Source organism: Thamnophis sirtalis, unplaced genomic scaffold (genome assembly GCF_051295495.1).
Source record: "Thamnophis sirtalis isolate CommonGarterSnake01/CBP01778 unplaced genomic scaffold, rThaSir2_p1.2 scaffold_5, whole genome shotgun sequence".
Taxonomy (NCBI): Eukaryota; Metazoa; Chordata; class Lepidosauria; order Squamata; family Natricidae; genus Thamnophis; species Thamnophis sirtalis.
The window spans coordinates 110618502-110642487 of record NW_028261385.1 but is presented as its reverse complement, the minus strand read 5'-3'; the positions used below and the strand labels follow the sequence as shown (position 1 = coordinate 110642487).

The 23986-nt window shown below is 37.5% G+C and overlaps 1 protein-coding gene across 1 annotated transcript in view; it reads left to right on the top strand.

The window, feature by feature from the left end:
* Positions 1-22263, top strand: part of CHD1L (chromodomain helicase DNA binding protein 1 like) — a 49751-nt gene extending 27488 nt beyond the window's left edge. The window contains exons 13-23 of the mRNA XM_087716544.1: positions 4440-4554; positions 7145-7298; positions 8234-8399; positions 10201-10346; positions 10793-10956; positions 11228-11430; positions 15121-15219; positions 15563-15633; positions 16135-16249; positions 19610-19718; positions 21951-22263. Coding sequence (XP_087572670.1) covers positions 4440-4554; positions 7145-7298; positions 8234-8399; positions 10201-10346; positions 10793-10956; positions 11228-11430; positions 15121-15219; positions 15563-15633; positions 16135-16249; positions 19610-19718; positions 21951-21993 — 1385 coding nt within the window. The 3' untranslated portion in view covers positions 21994-22263. The remainder of the gene's footprint in view (positions 1-4439; positions 4555-7144; positions 7299-8233; positions 8400-10200; positions 10347-10792; positions 10957-11227; positions 11431-15120; positions 15220-15562; positions 15634-16134; positions 16250-19609; positions 19719-21950) is intronic.
* Positions 22264-23986: the final 1723 nt, after the last annotated feature.

Here is a 23986-nt window from a genome sequence, read left to right as displayed (position 1 = left end):
AGCTCATTTTTTTCTAGCTATATTCTTTTCTGATCATCGAAACCACAAGTCATAAGTGCATTTTCATCTATTCATTTTGAAAATCTGCAAGGGATTTCCAGTCAGCTATAAATATAGTTATTGTCTTTATCCATCTTTGTAAGTTTCATCACCTTTACCAACCGTTCTTCTATTGTGAATAGTGTTGGACCTTTCCATTTTTTATGATATAATAACCTCACTACAGTTGTCACGTATAAAAACTAACCATCTTCATGATGTAATGAGCTCTCTACACTTCCCCGCACACAGAGCATTTTCCTTAAAGCCAGTTCAGTTACATTGATTACTAGGAAGCACCACATGATCATTTTTGTTCTTGTTGAGACTCCTCAGATGTGGGCAGAGGTGGTATTCAGCAAGTTCTGACCAGTTCTGGAGAACCGGTAGCAGAAATTTTGAGTAGTTCAGAGAACCAGTAAATACCACCTCGGACTGGCCCTGCCCCATCTATTCTGAGTCCCATCTGATTGGGAGGGAATGGAGATTTTACAGTATCCTTCCACAGCATGCCCACCAAGCCATGAGCACAGAACCAGTAGTAAAAAAAAATTAATCCCACCACTGGATGTGGGTAAAAGTTAATATCTGGTTATTCATATCTGAGGAGCCCCAATAAAATTGGTCTCATCTTGTCTCCTGGTAGTCAATGTCATTAAAAATTCCACACAAGATATGTGTAATAAAAATAATGAAACTTGGAAGTCATGTAAAACTCAGTATACTGAGGCATGACATAATTTAACTTCTGAATTTTTCTGCTCTCAAAACGTAAGGAAAAGTAGAATGTATATACAATTCTGGTAGCTTTTTGATTAGGTATTAAAATTATTAAAGCAAGACGTTTAGAAAGGAGTCTTTCAAGAAAGGGGATTAAAGCTTACTGGGGAAAAAACATAGTTGATTGAATAGATAGGCATATCCTGTAATGAAGACACAATAGAAAAAGAAAGGGCTGCCCACAGATGCCCGATATGGACTTAACTAGGCATTTGATAAAAAAACATTAACAAGTGTATATCGGAGCAAATGAATTAACATTTTTTTAAAATGCTATGTCAAATAGCAGATAAGAGTTCAGTTGTCCAGCAAAGCTTATGATACAGCTGTAAAATGCTTTTTAAATAAGCAAAGCTCAAGAATATTTCTAAAATTTAGACTGAGTTAGCAGATATAAAAAATCATAACAGAGATAATTTAAGGGTTAAGAAGTTCCAGAGACTACAGAAATTACTGTTTATCTTGCTCTGGTCCAAAATTATTGTGAAAAGATCAATATCGTATAATATTGAAACTTCATAATAATATAAAAAGATCAGTATAATCATTAGATTTATTCACGAAGAAGCCTGGGGTGGGGGTAATTATATTTGTTAAGTTCTTTTTTTTTTTAGTCAAAAGCTAGCTATTTTAACAAAAAAGATAAATTATAAAAAAATGTGAGGTTGTGAAGATCAAATAGGATTGTGGGAATAGTTTTCCAAGATATTGGCATGCTATGCTATAACAAAAGAAAATAATTTAAATCATTTACAAAAAACTTTATGCAGAACAAGATTTGTTATCAGTGGGTATTTCCATTTAAACTAATTATTTTTATGCCAAAAGGAAGAAAATTTATTTCAGCTCAATGAAAAGCGGCTGGTTGGCAAAATTCATTTCCAGTGTAAAAGAAGCAATTAATAAACTGTCCTTGGAATTTGGGAAAGTTGGCTCAAGTATAAGCTGAAGATAAGAATGCTATACCAAGCTGCAAAGCAAACGAAATTACACTGAATATTTTAATGCTTTTTGATCCTCCATATTTAGAAGAAGAAAAAAAAACTTATATAAAAATGTATATTAAATTATGGGATTAAAAATGTCTGTCTTTTAAAATAATACGTTATTTTTTTTGTGATTACATACTTTCCATATGAATTTTTAAGCAATTATGTAAGGGCTTGAAATGGCTAAACAAAACTAGAAAGATGAAATGCTGCATAAATGTTGAATGAATGGTTTATTGATTGAATAGATTGAACAGAATTTGTTATCTTCTGCAGTCAAAAGACCTTACATCTTAGAGCTATATTTTACAGTGGGGTAAAAAAGTATTTAGTCAGCCACCAATTGTGCAAGTTCTCCCACTTAAAAAGATGAGAGAGGCCTGCAATTGACATCATAGGTAGACCTCAACTATGAGAGAAAAAATGAGAAAACAAATCCAGACAATCACATTTTCTGATTTAGAAAGAATTTATTTGCAAATTATGGTGGAAAATAAGTATACAAACAAGCAAGATTTCTGGCTCTCACAGACCTGTAACTTCTTCTTTAAGAGGCTCCTCTCTCCTCCACTCATTACCTGTATTAACGGCACCTGTTTGAACTTGTTAGCAGTATAAAAGACACCTATCCACAACCTCAAGCAATCACACTCCAAACTCCACTATGGTGAAGACCAAAGAGCTGTTGAAGGATACCAGAAACAAAATTGTAGACCTGCACCAGGCTGGGAAGACTGAATCTGCAATAGGCAAGCAGCTTGGTATGAAGAAATCAACTGTGGGAGCAATAATTAGAAAATGGAAGATGTACAAGACCACTGATAATCTCCCCCGATCAGGGGCTCCACGCATGTTCTCACCCCGTGGGGTCAAAATGATCACAAGAACGGTGAACAAAAATCCCAGAACCACACGGGGGGACCTAGTGAATGACCTGCAGAGAGCTGGGACCAACGTAACAAAGGCTACCATCAGTAACACACTACGCCGCCAGGGACTCAGATCCTGCAGTGCCAGACGTGTCCCCCTGCTTAAGCCAGTACATGTCCGGGCCCGTCTGAAGTTTGCTAGAGAGCATTTGGATGATCCAGAAGAGGATTGGGAGAATGTCATATGGTCAGATGAAACCAAAGTAGAACTGTTTGGTAGAAACACAACTTGTCGTGTTTGAAGGAGAGAGAATGCTGAGTTGCATCCAAAGAACACCATACGTACTGTGAAGCACGGGAGGGGGCAACATCATGCTTTGGGGCAGTTTCTCTGCAAAGGGACCAGGACGACTGATCTGTGTACAGGAAATAATGAATGGGGCCATGTATCATGAGATTTTGAATGCAAATCTCCTTCCATCAGCAAGGGCATTGAGGATGAAACATGGCTGGGTCTTTCAGCAGGACAATGATCCCAAACACACCGCCCGGGCAACGAAGGAGTGGCTTTGTAAGAAGCATTTCAAGTTCCTGGAGTGGCCTAGCCAGTCTCCAGATCTCAACCACATAGAAACCTTTGGAGGGAGTTGAAAGTCCGTGTTGTCCAGCGACAACCCCAAAACATCACTTCTCTAGAGGAGATCTGCATGGAGGAATGGCCCAACATTCCAGCAACAGTGTGTGCCAACCTTGTGAAGACTTACAGACAACGTTTAGCTTCTGTCATTGCCAACAAAGGATATATAACAAAGTATTGAGATGAACTTTTGATATTGACCAAATACTTATTTTCCACCATAATTTGCAAAAAAATATTTCCAAATTAGACAATGTGATTGTCTGGATTTGTTTTCTCATTTTGTCTCTCATAGTTGAGGTCTACCTATGATGTCAATTACAGGCATCTCTCATCTTTTTAAGTGGGAGAACTTGCACAATTGGTGGCTGACTAAATACTTTTTTGGCCCACTGTATATAAAATACCCAAAACAAATTTCAAATTTTATTAATAAAATAAATAGGCAACAACAATAGCCTCAAATACTTTTCTAAATAGTTCCATTATGAGCAATTTAGAATGCTATTACAATAGAGGTCTGATCATATTGCAAAAAGGTGCTGTTGCACAGAGCGGGTGCAGCAACAGATAAGCAGTCCCTGTAAGCATCTTTTTAAAATTATGAAAATAAGACCATTAGCATTTTTAATGGACATCTGTGTCAGATAAGTCGAGACTGCTTGAAGAAGATACTTTTTGGAGATATAAAAGAAGCAAAGATTGGAGGATTTTAAAAGTCAATATTCAAAGATTATATTTTGAAACCAAAAGAAAGCAGTTATAGGTTGTCTTGACTTACAGAAGTTTAGTGACTGAAGTTAAAGGAGCACTGAAAAAAGTGACTCAACAACCATTTTTCACACTTAGACCATTGCAGGATCACCATGATCATGTGATCAAAATCCAGATGTTTGGCAACTGGTTCATACTTATCACAGTTGTTGTGTCCCGGCATCACATGGTCACCTTTTGCAACCCTGTTACTAACTGCAATGATTCACTTAAGAACTGTGGCAAGAAAGGACATAAAATTGGGCTTATCAAATGAAATGTTTATCTTTATAATTTTCACTTGAATTAAGATTATAGAATGGCTGATTTCTTTTTATTATAATTTATAAATATTTTCCTTTATTTTCCAAGGTGGAGTTGGTATTAATCTTACAGCAGCAGATACAGTTATTTTTGTTGACAGTGATTTTAATCCACAAAATGATGTGCAAGCAGCAGCCAGAGCCCATAGGATTGGCCAGAACAAGTAAGGAAAAATTGGTGGCTTCTGCATGTAAATGTGTGTGGGTTTTTTTTTTTTCCCATAAGGGCATATTTTATAAGTCTTGCTACATTGTTGCAGTCCCTCCCCAGACCACTAAAAAACACATTTACAGCTAAGGTATGTCTTTGATTCAGAATATAGCACCACTTAATGTACAGGTAGTCCTCAAGTTACATTGACAATTGGGACCGGGATTGCTGTTGCTAAGCAGTGGAGTCATAAAAGTGCAACATCACATGGCCACATTGCTTAGCAATGGCAATCGAGGCAGCCCCTGTTGTCATTAACTCCAAGACATGTGGGTCATCGTTAAGCAGGAAGTAAGTAAGTACTTACTTACTTCCTAAGTAAGAAACATGGGGGTACTGCAAAGAGGGCACCACACTGGCTGGGCATGTGGGTGTGAAGGAAGATTAGGGAGACATATCTGAGCAACTTGTGACCTTTCCTCCAGGCTTCCCCTTTTACTTTAGGCAGATGGCAGAGAAAGTCAGCAGCGATGATCACATTGCTACAACCAGTCATTAGTACCAACTGGTTGCCAAACATCTGAATTTTGTTTATATGACTGAGGATACCACAGTCAATAAGCTCAGTGCCATTATTATTTGGAACAGACACTGAATGATTGTAACTCGAAGACTACCTGTAATGTATATGGAAACTAAAGAAATTGTTCCAAGAACAGTAGGCTTGAAAGTGATACCCAGGAATTATTATGAACACTCCATCTAGTAGCACTTATTGAAGCACGTTAAGAAACTGTAACATTAGTGTTTCATTTAAGTATTCCATACAGTGCTCTCTGGTTATCAGCAATCTGACCATGTGCCACAAACTGTTTAGGAGACTTCACTCATTTTCTTTATAAAAATCTTTGCTCCAAAAATGGACTTATCAAGAAAACTGGGGAGAAATGTATGACAGACAAAATTATTATAATAAGCTTCAAAGTTTTAAATGTTTGCAAGGGTATGTGTCCAACAAGATTACGGTTTTCAGTCATTTTACCTTTGTAAATTATCAATTTTGAATGTTTTTATAAATCATCTCAGTTGGCCTTAAACTCATGGAAGTAATAAGTAGAAAATGCAATAGTACTAATGACTTGAAGAAAATAATGCAGGCAACAACCATATTTGAACTACAATTTTTGTAGTCCTATCTCAGTGGTATTTTGGATGGGATGAGTTAAATTCGAAAACATTCAAAAAGTATCAACTTGGTAACCCTTTGTTAGAGTGTCTATGGAGATTCTCAGTCATCCAGGTCATGGTTGTCCCAAAGATGCTTTTTTCAAGAGGCAACTGGACTTTTTGGTTTTTCTTTGAAGGTATTTTGTTTCTCATATAAGAAACTTATTCAGCTCTGACTGGATGATGGGCAATGGAAGGATTTATACTCCTTGCAGACAGCTGGTGATTTGCATTATTTTAGAGAGTCATTGAGGCCACCTGGAGGTTTATCTGTGTCATCAGGGTCACCTGAGTAGTGCAAATAAGTGTGGAGCCTTCTTGGAATTGCTGAAAGGACTGTGTTGTAGACTGAAGATAGATGATGTGTCCCTTCCCCTCTGTTGAGAGAAGGCTGTTTGACATAGATGGCCTCTTTGATCCTTCTTTCAAACCAGCGGTCATCTCTGTCCAAAATGTCGACTTTGCTGTTTTCAAAAGAGTGGCCTTTGTCTTTGAAATGCAGATGTAATATTGTCGATAGCATTGTCCTTCAGTAGGTGTTGCAAGAAATCGAAGTCCTTTTTCTTGTAACTGCTGGTGGGATATCTCTTCAGAGTCTCATATATAGCAGTGTCCTGCAGAAGACTGTTCATCTTGGCCTTATAGTCATCTTTGTTCAGGATGACTGTGCATCTTCCTTTATCATCTGGCAGGATGGTGATATTTGGATCTCATCCCAAGGATATCACTGCTCTCCTTCCTTGAATTGTGAGGTTGGAAGGGGGTGTTTTGGCACTGGCAAGGGCTGCAGATACCTTCATTCTTAATTGTTCTGATTCTGCCAGTTTATTGTTCCTGGTGGCTGATTCTGTGGCGAACAAGGAGAACAAACACATCAAGACAAGATTCAGCAGCCCATTTACATTTAAAAGACAAAGGCCACTCTCTTGAAGATAAACCCATAGGTGGCCTCAACAACTCCCAAAAGAATGCAAATTACTAGCTGTCTGCAAGGAGTATAAATCTTTCCATTCCCCATTATCCAGTCAGAGCTGAAGAAGTTTCTTGGATGAGAAGTGAAATGTCTTCAAAGTAAAATAAAGTCCAGTTGCCTCTTGAAAAAAGCACCTTTGGAATCTGTATTTTACAATTTATATAAATACATAATTTGTCCTATTACTGTCCAAAATGCTTCAATGTAACTGAAGTTGGAGTGCAAAAATTACTAGAGGGCTACAGAGTTCCATCTCTGCTTTGGAAACCTGTTGCCTCCATTGTTGTGGAAGCAAAACTAAAAATCCTGCGGCAATGAGACTTGAGAGAGATTTGCCATATCCTGCTGCAATACACATGATTACAAATTATTATATTAATATAAACCTTGTACTTTTTTAAAGACCAGTAAAAATCATACGCTTGATTGGGAGAGACACTGTAGAAGAAATTATCTACCGGCGAGCAATATCAAAACTTCAATTAACTAACACTGTTATTGAAGGGGGGCAGTTTGCACTTGGAGCACACAAAACTCGGGATATATCAGATGTTCAGGTAAGAGATGCCAAAAAGCACCTTTACAAATTTCAGAGGAAATACAGATGGGTAACCCTAGAGATTAAATGGTGTTTCTGTATTTTTTTTTCTTTTTGAATTCTATAAAATATCAAAATTCTGTGCATGAAGTATACAACATTTGGTTATCATTGGTAAACATCATAAACTCTCTTATTTCTAAATTTAATAGTGATTTAAAGTTGCTTAATTTCCTGTAAAAGTTCTTTTCTCTAATTCCTGTGAAAAATGTGCCTATATACAATCACATTCTAAGCTTGATTTTTGGAAAGAAATTGTCTTTGTAACCTTCCATTTCTTAATCTAAAGTTGCCATTCTTGATTGTCATTTCATCGGCATCACAAGCAAATGAATTTTTCATCCTGTCATTAGAATCCTTATTTAATTTGCTATAGGAACAAGTCATCTTAATTCTGACATGTACTTTCTTCCTAAGTGTTTTCTCCAGCATATTTATATTCCAGTTTGTTGTTAAATAAACATGATGTCTCACAGTATATTACAGTATAGTAATATAATAAGGAATGCTTTGATTCACTCGATAACAGTGTTTCTTAAACTTTTTTCTCTCAGGACCCCTTTCTACTTTTATGGAATTATGGAAGACTGCAAAATAGCTTTTGTATGAGTTTTATTTATTAGTATTTACCAAATTAAAAATTAAAATGGATGTACTGCTGCCACTACCACTTCTCACAATTGTTTGAAAGTGTCTTAATATATTATTTGTCAACATAAACTGGCAAATAATTTCATGAACTCCTGAGGGGGTCTTAGGAGATCCTTAGGGTTTCTCAAGCCACACTTTAAGAAACACTGGTCTAGATCAACTTTCTAAAAGAAATAGGGAAATAAGAGTAAGATCTTTTAAATGCCACTATATTCTCTTTTTTTTTCTTTTTTCTTTTTAAAGCTAAATGAAATCCTGAAGTTCGGTTTGGACAAATTGTTGTCATCAGAAGGGAGTACTGTCTGTGATCTAGACTTGAGAAGTATCCTTGGGGAGACAAAGGATGGAATATGGTCAATGGATCCAGTGCAATCAAGCACAGAAATAAATGAAGAGCATACTTTGGAAAGTAAGTTGATGAATCTAACATAAAATACAATAGAAATCGGGCTCCTCACTTGAAACTCAAATTTATTTCTGAACATTAACATTACTTATGTGTATGCTGTCCATATTTTTTTATTCTCTTTGCCAAAGTTTCTTTTGAACATGCACACTGTGCTAAAAACCATAGTTGGTATTATGTTTTGCTGCATAAACTGTGGTCTGCTTTAATCATTATTTATTCATTTATTTGTTTGTTTCTCACCTTCATTATTTTTACAAATAACTCAAGGTGATGAACATATCCAACACACCTCCCTCCTATTTTCTTCCTAATGACAACCCTGTGAGGTGGGCTGGGTTGACAGAGAATTACTGGCCCAAAGTCACCCAATTGGCTTTCATGGCTAAGGTGGGACATTCAGTCCTGGTTTCCTTTCTAGCCTGATGCCTTAACTACTAGACCAAGGTAGTTATGTGGAGCCTGAGACCTCTGAATTATATATAGCCTCTGAATGCCTTGGATGAGGCTTTCAAAGCTGCTGCTGACATGGATGCTAAGTATTTTTTATGAAATATAAGGAGGATATCATTAAGTACATGCAGAGGAAACACATTTGTTTAAATCAATTTAAATCAAACTTAGTAAATATCTTTACAAGATCTACTTTTCAGTGTATGGCACTTCTCAGGCTACTTTAAGACTAAATGCTACTCCTGACTTTAAAACTGTTTATAAGAAATTCTGCTTTATAAATAATAGTAGTGGGGTTTGCACATGGCATTAAATATAGCAATTATAGCTTAGCATAGTGGATTAAATTCATGGCATTTCTAACATTTGATGTATATAGAAGAAGTGTAGTATAGTGGTTAAAGTATTGATCTGGGGTAAGAAGACCTGATCTGAACCTTAGCCATGGCTGGTTGATGGATTTATGGCCATCACATTACATGTGATTATGCTGAAGAAAAGTGGAAACACTGTGTACACTGCCATTAACTCATAGATGAAAGAGGGATGCTAAAACAATGAATACTTGGAATTGAGCCCTTCAGGAACCCTACTTAAATATGTTTTTTTGCAATTTCAGTTTTTCTTGTATTTGAAATGAACTGGCGATTCAAATGTAGTCTTTAAAAAAAAAAACCTATAATACAACAGCTTCTTTCTCCCCTTCCACCCTATAAAAAGGGCAGATACAGGAACAAAGAAAATATGTAGGCTGTCCCATCACTCCTACTGTACAACTAGAAGATAACTGTATTTTCATTGGATTTTTACCATTTATGTATCTACATTTTCTTCTGATTTATGGGTTTATTTAAGTAAAGTATATCAAAATTTGATTGGATAAATAAGGATGTTACATTTATCAATAACTGGGGAATTCTTAAATGACAAAACATTTTAAAATAATAACTTGGCTTAAGCATGAAACAGCAAAATAATATTGTAGAAAATAGATCCTCTGATCTAATACCATAGAATTTCTCACTCAGGAATTTCTTATATTACGTTTCTTTGCCTTAAAAATAAAAAAGCTGATTAGAAAAAATTTAATGTAGGACACTGAAGAATAAATTTCTTTCTTACATATGTGTCTCATTAAATTTTTCTTATTTTTTTCAGGTTGGTGATGGTACAGATTTCCTGTTTAATATTGTGGTGAATTAAAGTCCAGCAGTATTTTTTCTCTCTACAGGACGCTAAGATCATGAAGGGATAACTTCTCAAAAGAGGGTTACTATAAAAAGTATTACAATGCTGCAGCTAATCTTAAAGTTAAAATGTATGTCAATTGATGCTTCATTTTGTTTTTAAGGCCATATGTACATATTTGATGGCAAAGACTATTCCAACGAAACTAGCCAAGAGGACAAGAAGGCCTATGATCATTTGCTAGAACATCAGAAAGCTCTCCTTGAAGACCTTAGTCAAGGAGGAAGAATTCTCCGAAATAAAGAAAACGTAAGAATAATGCAACATTTTGATATTTTGATTAGTGTACCAGAAAATTTATTTGAAATTTTTATACAAACACAACAGGAAGTAGGTTGGAAAAATAATTTCTACTGTCAACTTCCCTAGAATGCCCTTTAGATTAAGTTTCATCCTGTTTGACAGGATTTAATCTCCAGTTTTTATGGACATTGTATCCATCGATTTCTAGTCAGCCAGAATTTTAAAAGCTCAACAAATCTAGATTCTGGGTAGCAAGTTATAAATATTCAGATGAATTTTCAGGCCAAATAATCTGGAAATTCTTATGTTGGTCAATGCAGTGGTGTGTTCTTGTTGTTTTGAAAACGTCTCTGGGAAATTGACCAGAAGAACCTGTGATGGTATTAGATGAAGAGGAATATAAAAGCAATTTGAGATAAAAAAAGATTATATCCCATAGATTATTTTTCTAGATTTTTCTTATGATGGCTGATATGGGACCTAGTAAAAAAAAGCATAAACTGAGCCCAGAAGAGCTGGAAGTTCAGCAGAAAAAAATGCAGGAAGCAGCAACAAAGAGGGCAAAGCTCAGAGAAGAAAAGAGGCAGAAGGCAGCAGAGGCTGAACAGCAGAAAAAGTAAGTTTTTTGCATGCTTTGCTCCCTCAGCTGTTGACCCTATTCTGGGCTTCAATGAAAGAGCATTTGAAAATTAGGATGCCGTTACTACAAGCCATTCATTTCTTTGTACTCTATTGGTCTAGAATCTCTGTAGAATATGGGCTGCTTTCATACTACTGTTTCAGTAGTGCTGAAGCAGAATTGAAACTCAGCTGATGTTTAAGTTTATAATAAAATCAACTCTGCATTATTTATACAAAATAAAAAGATTTTTTTTCATTTAATTCAGGAAAGCCTTGTGGGAAGCCAATCACTATCGGTCTTGCTGCCTTGAGTCAGAAGAAAGCAGTGAAGAAGAAGACAAAGAAGAAGGGGAAAATGTATTGGATTTAGAATATACAGACCCTGAGGAGACTTCTATAAAGTATATGATAGGTGATGTTACCCATCCCATAGTAGCAGATGGGGATGCCATAATTGTTCACTGTGTAGGTAAGTTAAGGAAACTTTAGGTTAAAAGCCTATATTTTGTGCATTGTGTTAATTAATTCAATGGATTACTTGAATGTTTTGCAAGTATAGATCCACAAATAAATATATATATATATCAGCACAAATACAACATTATATATATATATATATATATATATATATATATATGTATGTATGTATGTATGTATGTATGTATGTATGTATGTATGTATGTATATATATATATATATAATTTGCTTTATTGAGAGAGAAATTTGCATGTAGAATCTATCATAATTTTCCTCTGTTCCTACCTGAAAGGAAAAGAGGTCTAAATATTTGAAAATCTTTTTAATAGTATTTTAGCTTGAGGTAAAAAATGAAATTTATACAGTAGCCATTTCTATGCAGCAGTTTTCCCTATTCTACTCCTCTTCAGAAGTAGTGTTACATTAGTCCCTAGATTCATATTATTGTGGCATTTGGCTAGCTGGAGATTCTGAGAGTTCTGGTAACATTACATACATCTAGAGTGCCCTTCCCCACCTTTTCGGCACCAGGGACCAGTTCTGTGGAGAACAGTTTTTCCTCAGACTGGGGGGCATGGTATCGTGCACTGCCTGGATTCTGCACATGCTCAGGTGGGGTTTGCGGGGCTCGGTTCCTGGTGTTAGTCCGCAATGTGGGAGTTGGGCGCCCCTAATATAGAGGATACCAGCAAAAACATAGCAGTTGTATAACTGGATTATTAATTACAATAAAGTATATCTGTTCTAAACAGCTAGGTAGCATGATCTGGCTGGACAGCTTTGGTTACTGCAGAATATTGAATTTGGTGGACATCTTCCATTTACATACTGCATGGAATTCCTGAACATGAAAATACAAATACTTTATGAAAAGATTACCTAATTTACATTTTAAACTAATAGATTTCCCCCTCTTAATTAAAGGTTGATATATATTAGATTTGCAGAATTGGGAGAGGAAAGGGAAGTGAAATTGTCCCCTTGACACAGAGTGGGAAATGGCCACAATTACTTTTATTTTTTTTATTACTATGCTTGGAATGCCAATACACAGTTTGAGCTTAGCTTAAGTTATAGTATAGCCCTACAATTATGGGTAAACTGTATATGGTATTTTGACATTTAAAATAAAATGAAATACTTACCGTATTTTTTGCTCCATAAAATGCATCTGACCATAAAACAAACTTTGGTTTAGAGGAAAACAAGAAAAAAAAATCAGGCAGTGTCTGAGGGGACCAGAGATAGGTGTCCTCTCATGTCCCAGCCCTGTTGACTCCTGCACTGCAGAAAAGAGAGAGAAGAGGCGGGCAATGGCAAAGACAGAAGAGGCAGAGTTCAACACTGTAAAAGGACCCTGCTGTGGCAGCCCAGCTGTTCACCAAAGGACCAGCACCATCCACCTTTTCAGGGTGGGGGGGAGTGTTCTTACGGAGCAAAAAATATGGTATATTTAATTGTTTTAATTCATTAGGGCAATATATGACCATTGAGTCATGCTTTGAGACAAAGGCGGTGCAGATACTTCCACTGCCCCGCCCCTCCTTGACACACACAGTAATTATGGTGATGTTATTTTTCTCAATAAGGGTGGAGATAGCATCCATGCATGGGTTGACACTGTCCATGCTCTGATTGGACTGAGTCTGATTACTAATTAATTAATCTCCTATATCACCTGCCTCCATGAGTGGCACCACCCAGTTTCTGACTCAGTCCACTCTGGGACGGTCGTGTTATCCTTTCCATCTCTAGTACTTTTTCTATGGTTGCTCAGAAATTTTCAGGAATTCATGTGTCTAACTGTGAGTACTGTCAGATTAAGGGCTCTAATGCTCAACTTCCGGCTGGGCTGCTGCCTACAGATGTGCGTGCACCGCTCTCCTTCGCCTTGACAGGGAGCTATTGCTTCCTCTCGCTATTTCAAAGGCACATTGAAGGTAAATAGACAGTGGCGGCAGCGAACTGAGACGGCTGGTCTCCTGGACAGCCTCCAGAGTTGGGGGAGAAGCCCTTTTGCTGCGCAGTGGCAGGGCGGCACAAAAAGGACGCACCCACATTTATGGGCAAGCAGGAAGCCTTTGGAGGATAGCGTGGAGGTGCAGGGCGATGTAGAGACCGCGGAGCCATGAGGAGGCTCCTAAGGCAGCAGACAAGCCAGGTGCCGAAGTGCCAAAAGCTGCAGCGCAGCGGGCAAGGCATTCACAGGCCAAATGTCACTCCAGCCAACACCTAGCTCCTGAGGTTTTTCACAAGGTTCAGCACACAAGGTTCAGCATGACCTTCACAGCCCTTGGCCCAGGGATCTTCTCTATGCGTTTCCCCCAGTCCCTCTCCTTCCCAGGGTCATCCGCAAAGTCATCTGTGTCATAGCAGAGATCATCCTTCTGGCCCCTCATTGGCCATGGTAACCGTGGTTTGCCAACCTGCAGTTGTTGTCAGTGGAGAGACCTTGGAGGATTCCACCGGACAGAATTGTCCTCACCCAGGGGTCACTGGAACACCCGGATTCCCAGTGGCTTCAGCTGACACGTGGCGGTTGAGCAGCTTGCTTTGAGGGAAAACAATCTGTTAGACAGGATCATAACCACCATACAGGCCTCCAGGAGGCCATTGACGGTCTGCATTTACAATGCCACTTGGAAGATTTTTCTAATTGGTGTGCAGCCAAACACCTTTCACCAGTTGATTCCACCATCCCTCAGGTTCTGGGTTTTCTCCAGGATGGTCTGGAGAAGGGTTTATCGCCTAGGAGGCAGGTGGCAGCTTTGGGCACCGTACTTACCTGGGGTGGGGGACAATCACTGGCACATCATCCCAACGTGTGGGGATTCTTCAAAGGGGTGGTTAATCTAAAACCCCTGGCAGTGCATAGATATCTGACCTGGGAGCTCGCAAAGGTATTGGAAGCCTTGATAGATCCACCTTTTGAACTTCTCCGGGTGGTGTCCTTACAGTTACTTACCTGGAAGGTCGCTTTCTTAGTGGCTGTGATGTCAGCGAGGCGTATATCAGAGCTGCATACCTTATCGGTGTGAGAGGACCTCTGTAAGTTCCATACAGAGAGGTGTTCCTCAGGCTGGATCCTTCCTTTATACCGAAGGTTGGGTCTTGCTTCCACTGCACACAAGAGGGCCAAACCTTTGCCCCTCACCCAAACATGGATTAGAGCATCAATGGCACAAGTTAGATGTGTGTCAGGCTCTATTCACAATTACAAACTGGACAAGTTTGCATCAGCCGATGCTGCTTTTGGCAGGAGTGTCCTGCAGGCTGTTCAGTCGGGCGGGTCAGTTTTGGAACAGTCTACTATCCACCCTTGAGGACAGTACGGCTTGAGTATGTCCCATGCATGGATGCTACCGGTTTGGTTGTGCACTCGCGCGCGATGCTTCTGCACGCGCGCAGAAGCAACCGGGTTGATGGGCGGAACTTCCTGCCGCCACTACTACTGGTTTGGCTGATCTGGGGCAAATTGGTGGCAACTCACCTCTGTTCTGTTTCCTATCTTTTGAATTCTGAATGGAATGAGAATTGTAACTGTTAACTTGTCTGCATTTGTTGTTGCAATCTCCATGAAGAATAAAAAGACACCATTCTCAAAATACCACTCTATTTCAAATAAGTAATGAATAGTTTTCCTGAACTTTTAAGTGAAACTTCTTACAATTCTTTGTTTCAGATGATTTTGGCCACTGGGGAAAAGGTGGTTTATTCACAGCGCTCAGGAATCGTTCTGACCAACCAAAGGAAATATATGAACTAGCAGGAAAGATGAAAGGTAAGTCACCTTTCCATTATTTTAGTGGATGATACCCAGCTTTGCAAATCCAAGATATCCAGAGGCTGAGTTGCCACCACTCATTCAAATATTAATCCCAGCCAGTCTTTTACACAGGAATGAGTTTAAAAGAAGCATACAATCCCTGCCCATATATAATATTGCAGGGAGATGTTTTTCTTTGCCTGCTACTTTTTTATCTAAGGAAAGCCATAATAATGCTAAATGAAAAAGAATGTGACAATTTATTCCTTATTAGTGTTATTCAGCTATTCAAAAACCTTTCTCTCAATTTAAATCTAAATAGGACTAAATGTTTCTACCCCTGTTAATTGTTTTGTAGACCTGACATTAGGAGGAACTCTTTTATTCTCCATTGATGATAAGAAATCCAGGAGTAAAGGATCAGATTGGGTAATTACATAGCAATGTGTTTTCTCTTAAAAATTCTAAATTGCATTCTATGCAGATAAGAACCCAATAAAATACATAGTTGATATTCTGCATTGATAATAAGAAATCAAGGAGGAAAGGGACAGATTTGGTAGCTGCCCAAACATATTTTTCTTTAAGTAGTTTTAAATTGTATTCTATGCAGATAGGAACCCTATAAAATGCATAGTTGAATATTAGTAAAAGTTGCAGAATAAGTGTAAAACAGTTTACATCTTACTAAGCAAAATGCATGGAAACTACTCTGTTTTTTAGTTATAGTAGTCTTGGGTAGGTTGTCTCTGAATTCCTTTCTTCCCATTTTTACATAATAACACACTAAAGGAAAATAACAATTAAATTATCAGGATTAGTTCAAAGTCAGAAGACATAATTGTAAAAAGGGATGAGAATTATTATTTTTTTGACAATCTATTCTGTGTACTCTATTTGCTCACTAGTCAAAATGTAATATCTTTCTAGCTGGCTCTTATTGTAGCACAGCACCGGGACCATTCAAACAACTTGTCTGGAATTAAGCTTCCTGCATTAGAAAAAGGATTGAAGAAAATTTATCATGAAGCCAAGAAAAGAAATGGTAAGCATGGCTGTCTCAGGGCTTTTGAGATGGAAGAAATATGATAGTTGTCTATACAAAATTTTGAATTTTGACAGGGGTGATAGATATTGCAAATGAACAAATTGGATAAGATTGCTTTATAGCACAGAAGCAATTGAACTAATGGAACCACTACTAGCCTAGTGAAAAACGAATGGCTATCCTACAGGCTGTCAAATGGCAGTGACCATCGAGACAAAAAAGGAGGGGAAAAGAAGATAAATGACTGAATGTATCAGCTGATGACAACCAACTGCAATATGAGTGTGGAAATAGTAAAAATTAATGTCTGGACCCCTAACCTCCTCTTCTACCACCATTGCTACTCTTCTATGCCCTATTCATACTTTATTATTTAGACAGAATTCATTACTGATTTCATGGGACTGAGGTGGCATGTTAACATTTGCATTATTTGGTGAACATAAGGAAAAGCTATCAGGAAAAATGAACCCCAAGAGCAAAACTGTTGGCAACATGTTACTTGCAGGTGATAAAATATCAAGACTGTCCCCACAACTCTGAAGCAGAACAATCGTTTCATAATATCCCCCCCCCCCCAAGGAAAACATGCAAACATTGGCTGAAGAGTCTCTTTTAAATGTCTCAGTAGCTCGTTCTCCCTGGGGGGAAAAAGACTTATGTTGTCTTATGGTGACTCATTTCTTAGAGGTACAGAATCAGCAGTCTATAGACCTGATAATCTGTTGAGGGAGGTAAATTGCGTGACCCGTCAAAAGCGCGTTCCACAAAAGCGCGGTCGCCGAAATCGCGTATGTGACGTCATCACAACACGACGAAAAAGATCGAAAAATTGAAATAAAAATTAAATTACAGCAACCCGATTCACATAAAGGTAAGGGTTAGGTTAAGGGTTAGGGTTAGGTTAAGGGTTAGGGTTAGAGCGTTAGCGTTACGTTTAGCGTTAGGTTAAGAGTTAGCGTTAGGTTTTTCGTTAGGTTAAGGGTTAGGTTTAGGGTTAGGTTTGGGGGGGTTAGGGGAAGGTTTTAGCTTTATTTTTACATTTTTCGATCTTTTTCAATCTTTTTCATCGCGCTGTGATGACGTCACATACGCGCTTTCGTCGACCGCGATTTTGTGGTACAACCGGTAAATTGTCTCCCTGGAGCTAAGATCAAAGATGTGACAGAGAACTTACCAAAATAATCAAGCCTTCTGGTTATTATCCATTTCTTCTTTTTCATGTTGGTATGAATGATACAACTAGGAAAATAATATCTAGAGCCCATAAGCAACTGGGCAGGAAAGCAAAATAATATAGGACATGATAGTCTTCTCTTCCGTACTCCCAACTGTCAACACCTAATGTGGCAATGGAGGATTTTAGAAGTAAACTGCTAGTTCAAGGGATGATGCTATTGAGTGAACTTTAGATTTTTTTTAGAGCATGGTTTACAATACTTACAGGAAGTGCTTCTGGCAAGAGACGGGCTGAACCTCACAAGCACTGAGAAAGATATGTGGAAAACAACTGCCACAACTCATCAAAAGGGCTTTAAACTAAAAATGGAAGTGGAAAGTGACCAATCTTTAAGACCAAACCCCAAACATAAACTGCAAAAAATCAGACAACGAGGAAGGCAGTGGTAGGAAGGAAAGGGAACTTGGATATAAAACTGCATACATAAAAAAAAATAATGTTAACCATAATGAGCTTAGATGCCTCTAATGCTCAGAGTTTGGGGAACAAGCAGGGAGAACTTGAAGTCCTAGTTCATGAAGGCTGGTACGATATTGTTGCCATTACAATTTAGTCTCTGGTAAAGAAGTTGAAAATCACCTCATCCAGCTCCAGTCCCCACTGTTCATACACCGCTCCAGCACATTTCTTTCTTTGGTTGTCTTAGCTTCATGGCGGCCATAATGGCTACCTCTCTTCATTGTTGGCTAGGAGGATAAGCCTTGGATCAAACAGGAGAATTGCCACTCTCCGCAATCTGCGAGGTGTCTTTTCTTTGTCACTCCTTCAAGAGGACTTTAGCAGTTTAAGGGCCCCCCCAACAAAGAGAGTTCAGCCTAGGTTCGCGGAGCCCCATGCCCTCCGTCTGTCCTGCAGCAACTCCAAACCAGAAGTCCCTCTCCTGGCCTCATTTTTTTAATAGCTTCTGATATTTCAAAAAACATTATTGGATCATTCGTAAGTTGTTTCTGGGTTTGTAAAATTTAGGTAACTGTTGTTTTGAAAGGTATTCACCTTTTTTAATAAGTCAATCTCCTGTCTTTTATACTAATTTGAATAAAAATGAAAGGATTTTTTAATTAGTTCATTGCCTTAGTACATTATTGCCTTCACAAATTTTTCCAATTATTGTCTTTTTATAGTTTATTAAACTTTTCTTTTCTTAATTTATATACTAACCATCTGTCTGGTTTGTTAGCAAATTCAAAATGTCTTTGTTTCGCATAGTTCAATTTTGTTTCTATTTCTTGTACAGTTAACATAGATAATTGTTGCCATAATAGTTTAATATGGTGTAAAATTTTAGTATCTATAAGTGTCTTTTGCCTAATTTCATCCATTATTCTTTGTATCTTTTCCTGGGATTTTTTCTTCTCTAGGCGATTGTACCGTATGAAATATCCCCTCATGACTGCTTTATTAGTATCCCATATTGTCATTAACCTTGTCCCTTTTCCCAAATTATTCTCAAAGTATTCCTGCAATTTCTTTTTAGTCTTTTACAATCCTTTCCTTTTTCAAAATAGCTTCATTTAGTTTTCATCTGAAACTCGAGCTCTTTCCTCTTAAAACCAAAAGCACTGAGTTATGGTCTGAGAAAGATTTAGGCAGAATATCCACTTTCAGAATTTTATTTAGTATAGTCTTTATTGTTATTGTACAAAATAAATACAATGAAATTGGTTATTTGCAAGATTTTTAGATATCCATATCATATCAATCCTTGAAAAAGATGTATGTCTTTCAGAGAAGAAGGTATATTCTCTGGCATCTCCATTTTTATATCTCCATGAGTCAACTAATGCTAAATTATTAGGGTGACTTGATAGTTTTCCAGTACTTGAGGAGCAGTCACAGAGAAGAGGAGGTTGATTTAGTCTCCAAAGCTTCTAAGGGCAGAAGCAAAAGATGGAATCTTGTTAAAGAGAGATCCTACCTGGAACTAAAGAGAAATGTCTTGATAGTGAGAGCAGTTAATAGTTTACATTGCAACAAAATGAGCTTCCAAATGTTGTCTTTGTATGAAAATAATGTAAGATATCATTTTGTTTATAACGTCATAATTAGTTCCTTCTACACCAATACATTATTATTGGTGCTGCATATCAGATATTTTCTTTCTTTATTCTTTTCCTCAGCAAGCATTCATCTTCCTCGCATTGGCTATTCAACCAAAGGCTTTAATTGGTATGGAACAGAACGTCTCATTCGCAAATACTTGGGATCCAGAGGAATTCCCACATTTGTGTATCCTTACATGTCTTATACTGCTCAAAATAACAATTGTTATCTGTATTTCAGGGTGAATTAAGACTTTCCAAGAATCACACTACAATGAATTGCTTTTACTTATTCACCAGGCTAAGGAAACCAGACAAAGATGTTTATTGAAAAAATAGAACTGATGAGTTCTGATGAGACACTTGTTGAGATATGAACAACTGGGTATTTTGATGATATAGACCGGGTATCGGTAACCTGTGGTTCCAGAACTGCATGTGGTTCTTTGACCTCTCTCCTGTGGCTCCTTGCTGACCCGGTCGCATGACCTGCTCTGGCCCAAACTGGTCATGGCCAGCATCAACCTCGCTAACATGAGGGCTGGCAGGGTGGGAATAGGATCTGGGAGAAGTGTACTACGGAAAGAGGGACAGGCCTGCACCAGAGGAGCAAGCCCAAGCCACGGGGGTGGCTTCCCCAAAGACCTCCTCTTCACGTGACCCCCTGGCCAGCTGTTGTGGGGCCGGGAGGGTGCGCACGAGTGAGGATACCCTCAAGCGAGCAGCCAGGCTTGACCAAAGCACAGCAAATGAGTGCAGAGTGGCTGGGTTGACTTTTTTAGCGAGGGTGCTCCAGCTTTCTCCAAGCCACTGCCCTGAGCTTCTTTACTCCTCCAACTGAGCAGGGCCGCTGACAACGTTCATTGAAAAGTGTTCTCCGGGCAGAGAAAGAAGAGAGAGAAATGAGAGAGAGAGAGAAATGAGAAAATGATGGAGGGAGAGAATGAGAGAGTGGAAAAAGAGAAACAAATGAGAGAGAGAGAGAGAAGGGGGAGGGAGGGAGAAAGGGAGAGAAAGAAAAAATAAGGGAGGAAAAAACGAGGGAGAGAAAGAGAAAAGGGGAAAGAAAGGGAGAGAATGAGAGCAAAAAGAAATGAGAGGGAGAAAAGGAAAAAATGAGAAAATGATGGAGGGAGTAAGGAAAAAGAGAGACAAATGAGAGAGACAAGGGGGGAGTGAGAAATGAGAGAATGAAAGAGAGGGCGAGAAAAAAAGAAATGAGAGGGAAGGGGGAGAGAGAGACCCATTTCCCACAGAAAAGAAAACACCAGGAGCCACAAAATCTCAGTAGGTATGGCTGGGAGGAGGGTCATGTGACTGGGTGTGAGTGACATTGAGTTGGCCAGGCCCATCCACGTTTTGTGGCTTCTGGTGTTTTCTATGGGAAACAGGTCCAAATGGCTCTTTGAGGGTTTAAGATTGCAGACCCCTGATATAGACAATCCAAAATGATTCCCTCCCCTTTTAGGTTAGACATTTTTTCATGCAGTAATGTGTTGTATTTCAGCTTGCAGTTCTAGAACAGTGTGTTCAGATTCTTTTAATTAGTATGAAAGAAAGGCTTTTGAAGTCATCCTATAAATGTTAATTACAATTGAGCAAATATATTCACATAAGGCTTGCCTGGTTTGATTTTTTTCTCCTGTTTTCCTGGTGAGAGCAAACATTGAGGCAAAATAATGGAGCTTATAACAAAAAATGTACTTTAAAAACTCAAACTGCTGGATGACATGGTTACCATACACATTGAACGTGGAAATATTCATTGGTCTGGGAACAGGTACACTATGTGATATTACCTAGATGAGGCATTCGCAAAGAATGATATTTCTTTTTTTGGATGCAAAAAGATGACATTGTCAACTCTCTGTGTTGACATTCCATGCAGAGCGGTGGTGAAGCCGGATCTCAGATTACAGTAGTTGGGTTGAAATGAATGAAGCTATTGGATAACGTGATTTATGACAGGCTGAAGGGAGGACAGAAACACGGGCAAAGTTCAAAAGCAGAAAAAGAAAGCAAAAAGGATGGCTGAGAATAAGAAATGCCTAATGAAGCTGTTAATAAATCACTGCTTTTTGTATTACAATATTGGGTCGCTTATTATGAAGCAGGCATCGTTAGGGTACTTTACAGACATATAAGTTCTGCCTCCCAAAATCACTTGATTCTTTTTTCTTTTTATTTAACATGGAAATTATCAAAGGCCTTTCCACAACCTTTGCTAAGAACAAACTCTAGTGAAGATTTTGGAATCCTTTAATATCTGTTCTAATATTTGCAACAGTAACAAAAAATATCAACATTAAGTGAAGCTTATTTTCAAATTAGCTCTATGACAGGCATAGGATATAAGAGAGCAATTTACTGTTTAAGTTAAGCTGATAATAACTGGCAATTCCTTAACTATGTTCTTCAGATACTACTATCCAAGAAATCGTCTTCAAAATAATCCACAATAGCAATATTACAATCTTAAAAGTTTTCCAGCTATTAAGCGGAAATTGGCATTTTCAGTGGATAAACTGAATTAGATATTCACTTTTGTTTTTGTTTTTGTTTTTGTGTTAATTAGAATTGTATTTTACAGTTCTGAATACTGTCTATATTAATGGGGCAAATTATGCTTTAGAAAAAATATCCAAAGCTTCAGAGATGATCTGAAAAAATGAAGTGTTAAATGAAATTTGATAAAGAGAGTGATTACATAATAAAAGAATTATCTGAAACCAGTGTAGAATTTGGATGATTTATTGGAGTTTTAAGTTTTACTATTCAAATGTGTGTGACTGTTACTTCAGGGATTTTTAAAACTCTAGCTCATTTGAAATTGAGAGTATATAATTAAAATACTTTAAATAAACAATATACATTGTCATAGATTACAAGTATATTAGGAAGAGCAATGTTGTAGTTCACAACCATTATTTTTCCGGAAGGCTAATTAAAATGCTGTGGACCCACAGTTATTTCAATATTTGTAAGCACCTGCCAGTTAAATGGTGCCAATTATGTGGTTTTTTTAACCCAACAGCAAAAAAAAAAAAAGAAAAAAAAAAAGATCAACTTTGTTTAAATCCAAAATTTCCAGGCAGTAGCTATAACATCTTTTCACCGAAGAAAGCACTGATAGGGAAGGTGTAATTATTCCACATGAATCCAGATATCTATTTAGAAAGTATGAGTTTATTTTTTTTATTTTACCTTGGAAAATACATCTTTAATATATATATATATATATATATATATATATATATATATATATATATATATATATATATATATATATATATATATATATATATATATATATATATATATATATATATATATATATATATACTTTTTTCTTTAGCATCCATAGGTGCTTGGTGAGGAGTGTATTGCCCCAGTCAATTTACTTTATACATCATAATAATACTAGTGATACTATTTATGCATACATAGTAATAATCTTTCAACTTCTAATATTTACATATACATAGTAATAATAATGTTTTTTATTAAGTAGAAGTGTAAAGGTAAAGGTCCCTGCACTCCCATGGCGACATCTCCCCATTGGAGGGCTCCAAAAGGAGCTAAAACCATCCTGTAGGAGTGCTGAAGAAAAGAGGGGTGTCCTGCAGGTCACGAAGAGCCATTTAGTCTTCCGCTTGACCCAGGGCTTTATTCCTCTCATCCACGACGAGGAGAAGAGGCAGCCATCATCGCTGCCATGAAGCTGGGATAGCTGAGGCAACAAAGAAACTGCAGGAACGATGTAGATGAACAGTGACTTGAGCTGGGTGAGAAGATTCCTTTTTTAAATTTAGACCCTAACCTTAAAAAGAAATAACCATAGAGAGAAAAATCCTAGACCCAAAAGAAAGAAATTAAGGGGAGAAAAGCTAAAGACTTTCTTTTAAAAAAAAAACCACAGAAAATTGGATAGCTTAAACTGGCTAGGCGCTGTATTGGAAAGGCATAAAATTCTGGAACTATTTACCTGAATAGCCGACTTTGCTTTCATAAACTGAATTAAAAGTTAATCAATTTGTTAGATTTGAAGTAACGCTGAAACCTAAGATAAGGGTGCCATCTACTGGTGAATGGAAAATATACCATATCCCAAAAAGACTGGGAATTTTTGATTAGAGACCCAAACAATATCTATTTGGAGAATTATGGTGATTTACTGTTCTATAAATATCTATTTTTATGATTACTGGAGATTCTATTGTGAAAATAAGGAAGACTCTTAAAGAAAGTAAAGTGACTTTTGGAAAGTTGCCTGGACTATCTGGAATGGATTAATAACCCTGAGATACAAAGATTTATTATTGAATATTCTGAGGAGCAACATCAGACTTGATTTTCTGATTGTTGATAAGAATGGGACTTATTAAAACAAGACAAGAGGCTTTACCAAGGAAAGATGAGTGGGACCCCAGCATTGATGTTTCAAGACATTAAGGA